This window comes from Entelurus aequoreus, linkage group LG03 (assembly GCF_033978785.1).
Source record: "Entelurus aequoreus isolate RoL-2023_Sb linkage group LG03, RoL_Eaeq_v1.1, whole genome shotgun sequence".
Taxonomy (NCBI): Eukaryota; Metazoa; Chordata; class Actinopteri; order Syngnathiformes; family Syngnathidae; genus Entelurus; species Entelurus aequoreus.
This window is the reverse complement of record NC_084733.1, coordinates 87,478,943-87,496,226: the sequence shown is the minus strand read 5'-3', so window position 1 is coordinate 87,496,226 and position 17,284 is coordinate 87,478,943. Positions and strand designations below refer to the sequence as shown.

Sequence of the window (17,284 nt, the reverse complement as noted above, 5' to 3'; positions counted from 1 at the left end):
ACGACCATATTACAACAATTCTCAAATCCCTTCACTGGCTTCCTGTTCCACTCAAATTGAATACAACGTCTCCCTACTAACCCGCCAGTGCCACCATGGAAATGCCCCCCTCTACCTCAAAGAACTACTCACCCCCAAATCCTCCACACGACACCTCCGCTCCGGACAGGTTAACCTCCTCCAACCTCCGAGGACAAAGCTACGAACAATGGGAGACCGGGCTTCCTGCTCAGCCGCTCCCAGTCTGTGGAACGCTCTCCCTGACCCCCTGAGGGCACCACAGACTGTGGATGCTTTTAAAAAAGGCTTAAAAACCCTTCTTTTTTAAAAAGCATTATTTTAGACATATGCATACTAGCTCTAGCTATTAGGCTGTTCTACTTTTTATTTTTATTATCTTTTTATTTTAATTTTTTTAATACACTGTAGCACTTTGAGGTTGTTTGCTCAATGTAAAGTGCTTTTTGCAAATAAAAATCTGTTATTATTATTATTATTATTTTAGTTTTGTTCTGCATAGCCATCCCTAAGCTTCAATGCCTTTTCTTAGAGGCCTTCGTCTTTTGTTTATTTTCGGTTTAAGCGTTAGATACCTTTAACCTGCACGCTGCCTCCCGCTGTTGTCTGCATATTGTGATCACGACAAACCATGTAACCGACATCTGCAAAGCAATTAGCTACCGGCCGCCACCTACTGATATGGAAGATTATAATATGGTTACTCTAGACAGTACAGACATTCAATAACGACACCTTATTTGCAAATTATAATGACTGTATTTTCCGGACTATAAGGTGCACTTAAAATCCTTTTTTCCCCTCCAAACTCGACAGTGCGCCTTATAACCTGGTGCGCCTAATGTAAGGAATAGGTTTGGTTGAGCTTACCCACCTCGAAACTATTTTATTTGGTACATGGTGTAATGATAAGTGTGACTAGTAGATGGCAGTCAAACATAAGAGATACATGTAGACTGCACCGTTTGATGTGCTTCAACATCGAGTATTATTATGGTGTGTGTATAAGGTAAGATATATTATCTAGCGTTTTGTTTCGCAATATTATGCAAAAGAAACCTTTCCTACCTTCTGGTACCTGCTGATCTGTATTTGGGATCTGCATATATCCTGAAAAATTGCCCGCGTCCGCCTTTGTAGTCCGTGCCGACACCGTAATCGATAAGCTTCTTCTTTTTCTCTATCTTCTTGTTATGTGACATTCATCCTCCGCTGTTGCAATTTCTAATATAAAGTAGTGTAAAGTTCTTACTTATATCGGTCAGTAAACTCGCCATGAAAGCGCTAAAACATACCGGTGTAGTGAGTTTACATTATTCACCCAAGGAACTTTAATTATTAGAGAGTTCCGGTCAGACGGTTTATCACGGAACACATTTCCGGTGTTGTTGTTTCCGGATGAGGAGATGCTGCTCCGTTATTGATTGAAGTAAAGTCAAGTTCAATAACAGATTAGAAAGTTTCATAAATAAAAATAGAATACTCGAAGAGAACCAATATGGATACAGAGCTAATGTTTCAACTTCAATGGCTTTAATTGAAATTACAGAAGAAATTACCAATACAATAGATAGTAAAAAATGTGCGGCAGCGGTTTTTATGGATCTAACTAAAGCATTTGACACAATTAACACAATTAATCACAATATTTTAATCAAAAAATTAGAACGATATGACATCAGAGGGTTAGTCTTAAACTGGATAAGAAGTTATCTAACGAACAGGAAACAATACGTGAAGCTAGGCGAACACACGTCTACAACGCTCAATATATCCTGTGGTGTACCTCAGGGATCAATACTAGGACCTAAATTATTCAATCTCTATATAAATGACATTTGTAAAGTTACAAAAGATTTAAAGTTAGTATTATTTGCGGATGATACAACAGCGTTTTGTTCAGGAGAGAACACACAGGAGATAATACAAATAATAACAGAAGAAATTAACAAATTAAAAAGATGGTTTGACAAAAACAGACTATCGTTGAATCTTAGTAAAACTAAAATAATGCTATTTGGTAACAGTAGAAGAGAAAGTCAAACACAAATACAAATAGACGGAATAGAAATTGAAAGAGTAAATGAAACCAAATTTCTAGGTATAATGATTGATGATAAATTGAACTGGAAATCTCACGTAAAAAATATACAACATAAAGTTGCAAGAAACACGTCAATAATGAATAAAGCAAAACATGTTCTAGACCACAAATCCCTTCATATTCTCTACTGCTCACTAGTGTTACCATATCTGAGCTACTGTGTAGAAATATGGGGAAATAATTACAAAAGTACACTTCATTCATTAACGGTGTTACAAAAAAGATCAATTAGAATAATACATAATGTTGGATATAGAGAACATACAAACTCTTTATTTATTGAATCAAAGATACTGAAATTCCACGACATAGTGAATTTGCAAACAGCTAAAATTATGCACAAAGCAAACTATAACCTGCTAGCCAAGAATATACAACAATTCTTCTCAAAAAAAGAGGAGAAATATAATCTTAGAGAAAAACGTAATTTAAAACATTTGTTTGCACGTACAACACTTAAGACCTTCAGTATATCAATATGTGGAATTAAATGATGGAATGGATTAAGCAAAGCAATCAAACAATGTACTAATATGATACACTTCAAGAAACTCTTCAAACTTAAAGTGTTTACAAAGTACAAAGAAGAAGAACCATGACAAACATTGTCAATTTATTTCATCCATCCATTCATTCATTCTTAAAGTAATCTTACTTATCTCATCATATGAAATATGACTTACTTCACCAATTATTATTATCGAATTCTTACTATTATTTATTTATCTATTTTTATTGTGATTACTTATGGAGTTTATTGTGAATAAATTGTGAACAGGAAGTGAACAAAAAGTTTTGCAACTGTAATGTAAAGAAAAGGGGTAGGATTAAATAAGCTCTGCTTCTTCCTACTCCTTTTCGAACATGTTGAAAAGAGAAATTGGAAATTGTGATGTATCATGTTGTATGCTTGCATGTTCGAAATAAACTCAAAACTCAAACTCAAACTCAAAAGTCTGAATGTCATTAAAACAGTTATCGCCATCTTTTGACACTTCTTCCACTCCCGTCCTTGCACGCTACACCGCTACAACAAAGATGACAGGGAAAAGACGCTGCCGAAGGTGAGCCACGTAAATAAGACCGCCCACCAAACGGCGCATCCAGAAGGGACTGTCAGAAAGCAACTTGAAGATTGTCTGTAAAACATCATCTAGGCAACATTTGGACTAAAGAACCACCATTACATGTTATGTAGACCACAAGGAAGTTTTTTACATTTAGAAAAAAAAATGCGCCTAATATATGAAAAAAGATCAAAAATAGACCATTCATCGGCAGTGTGCCTTATAATTTGGTAAAAGCACTGTACTGGTTTGCAAAAAATGTTTTTAACCCAATTAGGTGAAATGACAATCTCCCACGGCACACCAGACTGTAGTGGTTGAAAAACACTACTCTAAAGGATGCAAGGTGGACCTCACCTGTAGCCCTGCGACAGATCCTCAATGTGTTTGTTTTTCACCATGGGCTGACCCTTCTTGACGATGATGTACGGCCTGGGAAAGAGACCCGACAAGCAATGTCTGCCAAACTAGTAATAATACACCAACAAACTATGCCAAGTACGGATGACGACAAGCATCCTACCTGCAGAGGCGCCCTCCGTCCGATGAGATGTACACGCATCGGTCGGCCATGTTGGTGGAGATGGACACAAACTCGTTGATGAAACCCGCACGGCGCATCAACCTGAAGGTCCTGATCAGCTTTTGGTGGTCTCGAATAACACCGAGGATGTTTCCTGTGAACACATTACCTGATGTCACTGCTTCAAACTCGGCAGCGACCCCAAATTCGGGGTTTGAGGTGTTCCAAAGCTCCCGCTAGAGTTGTGGAGTGTATTTCCCTAGTGTCGTATGACAACATGTTCTAAAATGAACTCATTTTAGGTGTCCTAGCTGGTCCACCATTAACATGGACCACTACAAGTCTGCCACATTAGAGATGCTTTTCCATTACACAAGTACCTCTGTATCCGTACGCACCACTTTTCGTGTGGTGAAGTTGTCACGTTGTGTAAATGGTAAATAAAAAGAGAATACAATGATTTGCAAATCCTTTTCAACTTATATTCAATTAAATAGACTGCAAAGACGAGATACTTAACGTTCGAACTGGAAAACTTTGTTATTTTTTTGCAAATATTAGCTCATTTGGAATTGGATGCCTGCAACATGTTTCAAAAAAAGCTGGCACAAGTGGCAAAAAAGACTGAGAAAGTTGAGGAATGCTCATCAAACACTTATTTGGAACATCCCACAGGTGAACAGGCAAATTGGGAACAGGTGGGTGCCATGATTGGGTATAAAAGCAGCTTCCATGAAATGCTCAGTCGTTCACAAACAAGGACGGGGCGAGGGTCACCACTTTGTCAACAAATGCCTGAGCAAATTGTCCAACAGTTTAAAAACAACATTTCTCAATGAGCTATTGCAAGGAATTTAGGGATTTCACCATGTATTGTCCGTAATATCATCAAAAGGTTCAGAGAATATGGAGAAATCACTGCACGTAAGCGATGATATTACGGACCTTCCATCCCTCAGGTGGTACTGCATCAGAAAGTGACATCAGTGTGTAAAAGATATCACCACATGGGCTCAGGAACACTTCAGAAAAACCCTGTCAGTAACTACAGTTGGTCGCTACATCTGTAAGTGAAAGTTAAAACTCTACTACTTAGGGGCGGCATGGCATAGTGGGTAGAGCGCCCGTGTCAGAAACCTGAGGGTTGCAGGTTCGCTCCCCGCCTCTTACCATGCCGTTGTGTCCTTGGGCAGGACACTTCACCCTTGCCCCCGGTGCCACTCACACCGGTGAATGAATGTTGAATGAATGATAGGTGGTGGTCGGAGGGGCCGTAGGCGCAAATTGGCAGCCACGCTTCCGTCAGTCTACCCCAGGGCAGCTGTGGCTACGAAAGTAGCTTACCACCACCAGGTGTGAATGAATGATGGGTTTTTAACATGTAAAGCGACTTTGGGTACTTAGAAAAGCGCTATATAAATCCCAGGTATTATTATTACTATGCAAAGCGAAAGCCATTTATCAACAACACCCAGAAACTAATTTAAGATGGACTGATGCAAAGTGGAAAAGTGTTCTGTGGTCTGACGAGTCCACATTTCATATTGTTTTTGGAAACTGTGGACGTCGTGTCCTCCGGACCACAGAGGAAAAGAACCATCCGGATTGTTCTAGGCGCAAAGTTGACTGTGATAGTATGGGGGCGTATTAGTGCCCAAGTCTTGGGTAAATTACACATCTGTGAAGGCACCATTAATGCTGAAAGGTACATACAGGTTTTGGAGCAACATATGTTGCCATCCAAGCAACGTTATCATGGACGCCCCTGCTTATTTCAGCAAGACAATGCCAAGCCACGTGTTACAACAGCGTGGCTTCATAGTAAAAGAGTGCGGGTACTAGACTGGCCTGCCTGTAGTCCAGACCTGTCTCCCCTTGATAATGTGTGGTGCAATATGAAGCCTAAAATACCACAACGGAGACCCCCGGACTGTCGAACAACTTAAGCTGTACACCAAGCAAGAATGTTTGCAATGTGTTGCTGCCATTCAATTCTAAGTTAATGATTATTTGCAAAAAAAATGTTGTTTCTCAGTTGGAACATTAAATATCTTGTCTTTGCAGTCTATTCTATTGAATATAAGTTGAAAAGGATTTGCAAATCATTGGATTGTTTTATTTACGAATTACACAACGTGCCAACTTCACTGGTTTTGGGTTTTGTACATTACAAGTCACTGTAACATTTAGATGACTTAGACACTGTAACATATTGTTGCTTTAAAACCATACATGTGTCCCTTTATTGTTGAATCAGGGCTTCAAAGGCTTGTCATACAGCAGTCCATGTGGATGTTTCTCTGACAAAAAGTGAAAAATGAAAAGAAAAAGTGCACACAGTCGGCAAGTACACCCCGCTCTCAAAGTACCTGCGTGTGTTTTATATCACGTCAAACAGGCGAGACCGCAGAACAGAGGAGACTTTGTGTACACTGAACACTCTGAAGAGCTTTGACACCTGCTGCTAGCAGCTAATTAAATCCTATGGCAGCTAATGTCACGTGACACTTATCAGTGGCCACACATGCATTTTGTAATTAAAGAATACCGCTGAATGACTTATCAGCTTCTTGGTCCTATGCAAAAACTGCCTTTTGGCTTCACATGTTTATGAGCGAAGCAATAACATACCGAGGATTATTAGTGTTTGTTTTTGAGCGATCAAAAACAAACAAAAAAAAAAGCATGAGATGATATTTCTATGTGAGGGAGTGTTTACCGTTGAGGAAGACGAGGAAGACACTGGGGTAGGCCAGCTCCTCTCCGCACAGCAAGTTGACGTCTTCCACGCCAAGGTTGAAGGCCAGCTTGATGATGGGACTGTCCTCCATGTCGGTGGTGATGTGCGTCATCAGGGCCAAGTTCTTCACCAGTCCGCAGGCCTACGCCGAGGAAAAATGGCGTTATTGTGCACCGCCATGGTATTCTCCACACGCTCCCGAACTCACCTCGCCCTCAGGCGTGTCGGACGGGCACAGCATGCCCCACTGGGACGGCTGCAGCGAGCGAGGACCGCTGACCTTCCTGGTCTTCTCGAACTGGGAGGAGATCCTGGTCATCATGCCGAGGGCAGAAATGAAGGAGAGGCGAGACAGGACCTGCGTCACCCCCTGACGATCCATCTTGAATCTCTTCAGGGACCAGTTGCCCTGACAAGAACAACACCAACAGGTGTCATTCAGAATATAGCCAGAGTTACCCCAGTTCTCTCTCAGGGCAACAGGGAGACACTAATGCAGGCTTTTATTACAATTATTGTTACGCCTGCTTTCTGGTCTTCCTAAAAAGGTTATTGCACCTTTACAATTATTACAAAATTCAGCGGCACGTGTCCTGACGAAGGCCAGAAGGCGGGCTCACATTACACAAGTTTTAAAATCTCTGCATTGGCTCCCTGTGTGTTTCAGGATCAATTTTAAGGTTCTTCTTATGGTTTATAAATGTTTTTTTTTTAATGGTATTGGGCCTTCTTATCTTTCAGATTTGCTTTTACCCTATGAACCTTCCCTGAGATCCCCCCGCACTCATCTCCTGATTATTCCCCAAATCAGGACACAAAGTCACGGGATGGCATCTTTCCACCATCATGGCCCCCGTTTATGGAACAGCTTGCCGGAGGACCTCAGGGCTGCAGAGAACATTCATGTTTTTAAGAGCAGGCTTAAGACTCACCTTTTTGATTTGGCTTTTACCTAATATTAATTATTATTTATTATTATTATTATTATTAAGTCATTTCTATTTTACTTTTTATCCTATTAGTTATGCCAGATTTTATTTAGTTATATTTATTTATTATTTATTTACTGTACATATTTAAATGTATTTATTTATTCTATTAATTAATTTTATTCTTTATCTCTACACATGGTTCTTACTATTTTACAAGTTGTATTATTTTTATTTTCCAACGTTCCTTTAGATGAGCCATCTGCCTCAGGGGTTATCGGCTGAGCTTGTGGGGGCACTTTTGTGTCAGTGTCCTGGTGGCCATGGTCCGATGACCTCCTGGTGCAGACAGCTCCTGTGATAGTGTTTACTCACATGTCTCCTCCGTACTCAGCCATGCAATCATTGGCCCATATAGTTGACGCCAAAAAATATCGACGTAATCATAGTAGTATCCACTAGATACGTGCCTGTACTTGATATCATTATAGTGGATGTTAGGTGTAGATCCACCAATGGCGTTTGTTTACATTGGGATGCCGGTGAACTACGGTGTGTAGTGAAGCATGTTTAGCTATTCCTCATCCTCCAGTGATACTACCATATTACTATAGTACTTGTAAGAAACTTATTTTATTTGTCGCCATGGAGACCAGGATTAGTGATTTAGAAGTCGCTAAAACACTGCCGACGGTGGATGGACGGTAGCCGCTAGCTAGCTAGCCATGTCGTAAAGCACCTCTTCCTGAGGGCGTTTCAGTGTTATAACTTCACCTTTATCATTACTTTTTTAGCCAAAATGCGTCTGTTCTCCCTTTTCTGTCTACACACTGTGTCTGCTTGTAAGTACTCTGTGTGTGTGCGCTGCCGAACATGCTCCTCTGCTGGTAAACCAGCAATGTCATGATGTGACGACGACGCGGGACCGGTACTTTTCAGAGACGGTTAGTACCGAAAATGATTCATTGGTTTCGCGGTACTATACTAATACCGGTATACTGTGCAACCCTACAGCCACAGAAAGACACAACAAATGTACTTTTTTTTTGACGCATTCTAACTCAAACGTAAATAAAAGTCTGCTTACAATGAAGCCAATGGGAGTTCCTCTATCCCGCCCATAAAACCTAATAAATAACCATTAAAAAAGCGCCAACAATACTCCATTTACATTTTGTGACCTGAATTTATATATAAAATATTAGTGATATTGTTATTATAAGCGCTAACGCAGACAAACTATTTATAGCAGCGCCGTGATTACTAGCTGGAGGGGCTTTGTTGACATCGACTGGTGAGCAGCTTTCTCGCCTCGGAGCTTGTAAAAGTTCTTTCTAGATCAGACCTGGGTAATTTAAGGCCTGGGGGCTACATGCGGCCCGTTAAGCTTTTTAATCTGGCCCGCTGGACATTCCCAAATCATTTTTTTAGATCTTTAAGATGGAAAGTGTAGCTGCCATTATGATGTGCAGTGATGTTTCCTAATGACCGTAAGTCTTCAACTATACTAAGTCTTTCAATGGCTGGAATCTGCGCTTATGGATGATGTACCAGTTACTATGGTCATCTAATTAGTTACTACGGTCATCTAATTAGTTACTATGGTCATCTAATTAGTAACTATGGTCATCTACGTCACAGCAGCTCAGACGAGGCACCAAGCAGTGTGGGCGGGAAGCGTTTCCACAGACGCGGAAGGAGATTTTCACAACAAAGTTCTAAAGCTTAGTGATGTATCAGATATATCAAATTGTAGGTGGGTTTATTTTGTACCCTTCGCGCTCATATTTCACTGTTTGTTGCATTTTTGGTGCGTTTCACTTGATTGTAGAACATGTCGATCGAAACGGGGTGGGACCTTCATATTTTGTCAATATTCAGTGTTTTATCGTTCTTAGAAAAATTTTAAATTCCATTACGTTTTTTAAGGCGGTCTGTCGTAACGTTTTTAGCATTCAATCAGACATTATTGTGAGGTTTTGTATTAGTGTTCCTAAAATTAGATATACGGGCCCCCAGACACATTTTTTCCTCTAAATGTGGTCCCCGAGTCAAAATAATTGCCCAGGCCTGTTCTAGATCATAAATCATTTTTCTCACCTGTAATGTAGAAGGATGAGGACATCATCCGACAAGTTGGTACACTTTGACAGCCAATTTAGACCCAGAAATGGCGAGAAAGACACAGAAATACGCTTGGTTGCACCCCCCTTTTCTACGCGAGGATGAAAATTACAGGCCTCTCGTAGTTTTAAGTGGGAGAACTTGCACAATTGCACTCCTCAGCCTTCCCGGTAAGGTCTATTCAGGTGTACTGGAGAGGAGGCTACGCCGGATAGTCGAACCTCGGATTCAGGAGGAACAGTGTGGTTTTCGTCCTGGTCGTTGAACTGTGGACCAGCTCTATACTCTCGGCAGGGTCCTTGAGGGTGCATGGGAGTTTGCCCAACCAGTCTACATGTGCTTTGTGGACTTGGAGAAGGCATTCAACCGTGTCCCTCGGGAAGTCCTGTGGGAAGTGCTCAGAGAGTATGGGGTATCGGACTGTCTGATTGTGGCGGTCCGCTCCCTGTACGATCAGTGTCAGAGCTTGGTCCGCATTGCAGGCAGTAAGTCGGACACGTTTCCAGTGAGGGTTGGACTCCGCCAAGGCTGCCCTTTGTCACTGATTCGGTTCATAACTTTTATGGACAAAATTTCTAGGCGCAGTCAAGGCGTTGAGGGGATCCGGTTTGGTGGCTGCAGGATTAGGTCTCTGCTTTTTGCAGATGATGTGGTCCTGATGGCTTCATCTGGCCAGCATCTTCAGCTCTCACTGGATCGGTTCGCAGCCGAGTGTGAAGCGACTGGGATGAGAATCAGCACCTCCAAGTCAGAGTCCATGATTCTCGCCCGGAAAAGGGTGGAGTGCCATCTCCGGGTTGCGGAGGAGACCTTGCCCCAAGTGGAGGAGTTCAAGTACCTCGGAGTCTTGTTCACGAGTGAGGGAAGAGTGGATCGTGAGATCGACAGGCGGATCGGTGCGGCGTCTTCAGTAATGCGGACGCTGTATCGGTCCGTTGTGGTGAAGAAGGAGCTGAGCCGGAAGGCAAAGCTCTCAATTTACCGGTCGATCTACGTTCCCATCCTCACCTATGGTCATGAGCTTTGGGTTATGACCGAAAGGACAAGATCACGGGTACAAGCGGCCGAAATGAGTTTCCTCCGCCGGGTGGCGGGGCTCTCCCTTAAGAGATAGGTGAGAAGATCTGTCACCGGGGGGGAACTCAGAGTAAAGCCGCTGCTCCTCCACATGGAGAGGAGCCAGATGAGGTGGTTCGGGCATCTGGTCAGGATGCCACCCGAACACCTCCCTAGGGAGGTGTTTAGGGCACGTCCGACCGGTAGGAGGCCACGGGGAAGACCCAGGACACGTTGGAAAGACTGTGTCTTCCGGCTGGCCTGGGAACGCCTGGGGATCCCCCGGGAAGAGCTGGACGAAGTGGCCGGGGAGAGGGAAGTCTGGGCTTCCCTGCTTAGGCTGCTGCCCCCTTGACCCAACCTCGGATAAGCGGAAGAAGATGGATGGATGGAACTTGCACAATTGGTGGCTGACTAAATACTTTTTTTGCCCCACTGTACATTTAACTTCTTCAATTCCTCAATGAGTTCCATTGATTGATTGATTGAAACTTTTATTAGTAGATTGCACAGTTCAGTACATATTCCGTACAATTGACCCCTAAATGGTAACACCCGAATAAGTTTTTCGACTTGTTTAAGTCGGGGTCCACGCAATCAATTCATGGTGGCCATGATAGGGTTCAACACGCACACGCACGCACACTCACCGTGGAAATGGCATTGATCATGCCGTTGGTGATCTGGTCCTGCCTCATGTGCTTGACCACATCGAACTGGGCCGCTCTCTGCTTGGGAATAATCTGGTCGGCGATCTTCTTCAGCTCCGAGTTGAACTTCTTGAACAGATCTTCAAAGAGCAGAGACAGGAGCTGCAAAAGAGGCAAAGGTGCGCTAACGTTTTTCACACTCGTATTTAAGTTAAAGTTAAAGTACCAATGATTGTCACACACACACTAGGTGTGGTGAAATTTGTCCTCTGCATTTGACCCATCGCCTTGTTCACCCCCTGGGAGGTGAGGGGAGCAGTGGGCAGCAGCGGTGCCGCGCCCGGGAATCATTTTGGTGATTTAACCCCCAATTCCAACCCTTGATGCTGAGTGCCAAGCAGGGAGGTAATGGGTCCCATTTTTTTATAGTCTTTGGTATGACTCGGCCGGGTGTTTGAACTCACAACCTACCCATCTCAGGGCGGACACTCTAACCACTAGGCCACTGAGTATTCACCTTAACCCTGGTTTCTGTCCTCTCTGTCATCCCCCGCCACCTGGCCTGAGCATTACCATGCACATCACAACAAACAAGGCAGCGCCGCTGGAAATTAATAAGAAAAACTGAGCTTGCCTTGCACAGCCAGGCCAATTAGTTGAATGTCAGGGAAGCATAATTGGAGAGTGAGAAGATTGCTGCCGTCGTAAGCCCCCATTGAAGGAGGACTCCCCCACCTCCTGCTCCTTGTACTGAGCAGGTCGGGGCGGGTGGGGAGGAGAAATTAAAGGCCTTAAGACAGCAGTAATTACATTATCAGAGCCGGGGCCGCGGATTAGCTCAATCGCTGCAGTCAAGGCGCTGAGTCTATTGTCAGCGCACTAAAAAAAAAAAAAAAAAAAAAATCCCCAGGCTTCCACAGCTTTGGGATTTTGGTGGCACACCAGCATATCTCCCTCATGACAAAGCCAGGCTGGAATAGGAGGGTTGGGGGGGAAACGAAACAGAGAAAAACAAAGCGAAGGGGAAATAATGAGTCTTATTAAACGAAGCGGGGAGGAACAAAGATGCAGGTGAGCGATCGGGGCTTGGTTTTGATGCACGTGTGACATTCTGGGACCTCTTTAAAGAGATAACATTATTTGGGCTCTGGCGGCTTTAGAAGACTTGACTAAGTCTGAAAACGAACAAACAACCTGCAAAAAGCCTTTTATAGTCAGATGTTTTACAACCGAACCCACCATAATCCCTTCCAGAGTGCGAGTCGTCCTCTAGTTTATTTTTTGACTCCCCATAGGAAACAATTAAAATGTAATTCATTTCTTCCATGGTCACTGTCAACACATGCCAATACAGAGGTACCGTATTTTCCGAACTATAAGGCGCATTTAAAATCTTTTTTTTTTCTTCAAAACTCGACAGTGCGCCTAATGTAAGGCAGTGGTTCTCAAATGGGGGTACGCGTACCCCTGGGGGTACTTGAAGGTATGCCAAGGGGTACGTGAGATTTTTTTTTAATATTCTAAAAATAGCAACAATTCAAAAATCCTTTATAAATATATCTATTGAATAATACTTCAACAAAATATGAATGTAAGTTCATAAACTCAGTGAAGCACAAGCTCAGGTTTCTCACTAAAATGTATGTCAAAAAGAACTGTGAAAAGAAATGCAACAATGCAATATTCAGTGTTGACAGCTAGATTTTTTGTGGACATGTTCCATAAATATTGATGTTAAAGATTTATTTTTTTGTGAAGAAATGTTTAGAATTAAATTCATGAATCCAGATGGATCTCTATTACAATCCCCAAAGAGGGCACTTTAAGTTGATGATTACTTTTATGTGTAGAAATCTTTATTTATAATTGAATCACTTGTTTATTTTTCAACAAGTTTTTAGTTATTTTTATATCTTTTTTTTCCCAAATAGTTCAAGAAAGACTACTACAAATGAGCAATATTTTGTTATACAATTTAATAAATCAGAAACTGATGACATAGTGCTGTATTTTACTTCTTTATCTCTTTTTTTCAACCAAAAATGCTTTGCTCTGATTAGGGGGTACTTGAATTAAAAAAATGTTCACAGGGGGTACATCACTGAAAAAAGGTTGAGAACCACTGATGTAAGGAATAAGTGTGGTTGAGCTTACTCACCTCGAAGCAATTTTATTTGGTACATGGTGTAATGATAAGTGTGACCAGTAGATGGCAGTCAAACATAAGAGATACATTCAGGCTGCACTGTTTGATGTGCTTTAACATAGGAGTATTATCATGGTGTGTGTATAAGGCAGGGGTGTCCAAAGTGCGGCCCGGGGGCCATTTGCGGCCCGCAGCTAATTGTTTACCGGCCCGCCACCCATTCTGGAAATGCTATTGCAAAAAATAAAAAAGAACATTAAAAAAAGCGGAATGAGGTGAAATCTAACGAGAAAAAGTTGCAATGTTGACACAAAGCTGCCATGCAGGCTGTTTTTTTTTCCTTTTGTCTTTCTTTATTTTTTGTCATTGCTCAAAAAGAAAATAATGAAAAAAAAAATCCAAGTTATAAATAATTATTTTCAAGGCTCCAATTACTTCAAATATTTCACTTGAAAATGTTTTATGTGGTAAATATTGCATATATTGTGTAGTTGCCAAATAAAAACATCAACGTTTTCTTTGACAAAAGAGCATAAAACAAACAAAATAATAGTTCAAACGTAAAATCGACAAATATATCTGAAGTTGATCTCGTAACTTAAGTGTTGAAAGTAAAAAAATAAAATAAAAATAAAAATGTATCACTTTATGAGTGGGGCACCTTTTGGATCCCAAATATATTTAGTGGTATTTTATTTATCTTTTCACTGATTACTCAAAAATATTAAAGAATTAAAATCAATGGTGTCCTGCATTATTTATCTTTTAGGGCTCTAATTACTAAATACTGCATATTTCGGTTTTACTATAAAAAACAAAGTTTTTCAACGTGGTGAACACAGACGAATACAAGTATTGTATTTTTCGGAGTATAAGCCGCACCGGAGTATAAATCGCACCTGCCGAAAATGCATAATAAAGAAGGAAAAAAACATATATAAGTCGCACTGGAGTATAAGTCGCATTTTGGGGGAAATTTATTTGATGAAAGCCAACACCAAGAATAGACATTTGAAAGGCAATTTCAAATAAATAAAGAATAGTGAACAACAGGCTGAATAAGTGTACGTTATATGAGGCATAAATAACCAACTGAGAACGTGCCTGGTATGTTAACGTAACATATTATGGTAAGAGTCATTCAAATAACTATAACATATAGAACATGCTATACGTTTACCAAACAATCTGTCACTACTAATCGCTAAATCCCATGAAATCTTCTACGTCTAGTCTCTTATGTGAATGAGCTAAATAATATTATTTGATATTTTACGGAAATGTGTTAATAATATCACTTATAAGTCGCTCCTGAGTATAATTCGCACCAAACTATGAAAAAAACTGCGACTTATAGTCCGAAAAATACGGTAGGTTAATAATTGTATTTTGCTGACATGTAATGGAGAAAAAAGTAAACAACAGCATTACTCTGAGATTTGTTTCAAATGTAAAGTGCTGTACAATACAAATGAATGCAGGATTTTCCCTGCATGTATTTTTCTTAGGTGGCCCACTTAAAGGGGCACTAACAGTCTATATCTATTTATTTTATTAACATTTTCTTGCGGGGTAACATCGGTCAATATTTATTTTTTTCTTAAAAAATAAAAGTGAGCTTTTGTAAAACCAAGTATTGTGTGTTTTTTTCCATACACAACAACCTATCTGGATTCGATAAGGAATCGGTTCGATAAGAGGATTCGATAATGGCATCGAAATTGATAATTTCTTAACAAACATCATCCCTACATGTAAGACTTATTTGTATTGGCTCTTCGCAATTTTTTTTAGACAGCGTGACAATTAACGCCAAGCTTACCTGTCCGGCTAACTCTAGACGTTTGTTGCCATAGTAATCCCGGTCGTCCACCTTGTTGTTCCCTTGAGCCAGGATCACTCTGCGCACCATCACAGCCAGGTAAATACACTTGGCCCTGAAGTTAAACTCTTTGACCTGGGGATCGGTCATGACATGGTTACAGTATTGTCCTGTCGCCACTTCAGCAAAAAATGAGTTTACGTACGGGCACGTGTGTGAGAATGAGTGACGCCAGCAGTTCCCTGGCCTCCTCCATCTTGGTCTTCTTGGGTCCTCCCCACATACGCTGCCTGCGGACCTTATTGCCAAGATACCTCAGGGCCTGAGCACAACAAAAGAGCACCTGAAAAGCCACCGCCAGGATTGTGCTCGAGCACACATCCCGATTAAAGTTGAAGAATACATACTGGCTTAATTTGATGTAGACAAATTGCTCGTAATAATCTGATAAGCTCTTTAAGCCTTATCTGCCTTTCATGATATAGATGTAGGCCTCATTGTGCAGCACACAATGAATGACACAATGAATATTGTGAAAAGACACGGTCGTGGCAGCAACAGCAGCCGGTTGCTAGGACGCCACATTAATGCAACGGCAGATCCTCTTAACAACATAATCTTCAAAAAAAAAAAAACGCAAACAAAAACAAAAAAATATGACTTATTATGTCTTAGACAAAGACAAGTATTTCCTGTTTGGGCATCTGAATGCCATAACGTTGCTTTTTAGAAGCTGTGACTGACACATCCTAATATGGATGCTGGATCATTGCCAAAATTATAATCACAATTATTTTTATCAAAATCATGATTATTAATTGTAGGGTAAAACAATGTTGGGATGTTGGAGGGGTTGAATGAGACACCATAGAGCAGGGGTCGGGAACCTTTTTGGCTGAGAGAGCCATGAAAGCCAAATATTTTAAAATGTATTTCCGTGAGAGCCATATAATATTTTTTAACACTGAATACAACTAGATGCGTGCATTTGTAAGTAAGACCAACATTTTTAGAGTATAATAAGTCTCTTATTATTTTTAATAACATTGTTATTCTGAAGCTAACCAATAATAAATAAAATACTTCTTACCATTAATGCGACTTCTTGAACAGGTGCGGTAGAAAACGGATGGATGGATTAAAATGCACGAGAATGTTTTATATTTTGAACGATATATTTGACACTGTGATTACCAGCTGAAATATTCATTACTTATCGTGTTAAGCAATGTCAGCTAAGATTTATCTGGGAGCCAGATGCAGTCATCAAAAGAGCCACATCTGGCTCTAGAGCCATAGGTTCCCTACCCCTGCCATAGAGTAATCTGTAATTAATTAGTAAAAAGGCTAAAAAAAAACATGTTTTTTTTTGTTTGTTTTTTTTGTCATAAATAAATACAATCATGTGTGCTTACGGACTGTATCCCTGCAGACTGTATTGACATATATTTATATATAATGTAGGAACCAGAAATATTATTAACAGAAAGAAACAACCCTTTTGTGCGAATGAGTGTAAATTGGGGAGGGAGGTTTTTTGGGTTAGTGCACTAATTGTAAGTGTATCTTGTGTTTTTTAATGTTGATTTAATAAAAAAAAAAAATATATATATTTTTTTAATTTCTTAATTGATCCACGGACTGGTACCGGGCCGCCGCCCGGTGGTTGGGGACCACTGCCCTACAGGACGGCTCGCCCCATTATTTGAGAAGCACCGGATACTCTGGCTTCCTCCAACCTCCAAAGACATGCACCTATTCTACTCAGTGGCCTAGTGGTTAGAGCAGGGGTCACCAACGCGGTGCCCGCGGGCACCAGGTAGCCCGTAAGGACCAGATGAGTAGCCCTCTGGCCTGTTCTAAAAATAGCTCAAATAGCAGCACTTACCAGTGAGCTGCCTCTATTTTTTAAATGTTATTTATTTACTAGCAATCTGGTCTCGCTTTGCCCGACATTTTTAATTCTAAGAGAGACAAAACTCAAAAAGAATTTGAAAATCCAAGAAAATATTTTAAAGACTTGGTCTTCACTTGTTTAAATAAATTCATTAATTTTTTTACTTTGCTTCTTATAACTTTCAGAAAGACAATTTTAGAGAAAAAAT

The 17,284-nt window shown here is 40.8% G+C and overlaps 1 protein-coding gene across 1 annotated transcript in view; it reads right to left on the bottom strand.

Moving 5' to 3' along the window:
- The window catches only part of polr3b (polymerase (RNA) III (DNA directed) polypeptide B), a 99,485-nt gene that overhangs the window by 50,266 nt on the left and 31,935 nt on the right, over nucleotides 1–17,284 (bottom strand). Inside the window, 7 exon segments of the mRNA XM_062043083.1 lie at nucleotides 3,547–3,621; nucleotides 3,713–3,866; nucleotides 6,432–6,594; nucleotides 6,661–6,861; nucleotides 11,212–11,373; nucleotides 15,180–15,314; nucleotides 15,385–15,501. Of these exon segments, the coding sequence (XP_061899067.1) occupies nucleotides 3,547–3,621; nucleotides 3,713–3,866; nucleotides 6,432–6,594; nucleotides 6,661–6,861; nucleotides 11,212–11,373; nucleotides 15,180–15,314; nucleotides 15,385–15,501 (1,007 nt within the window).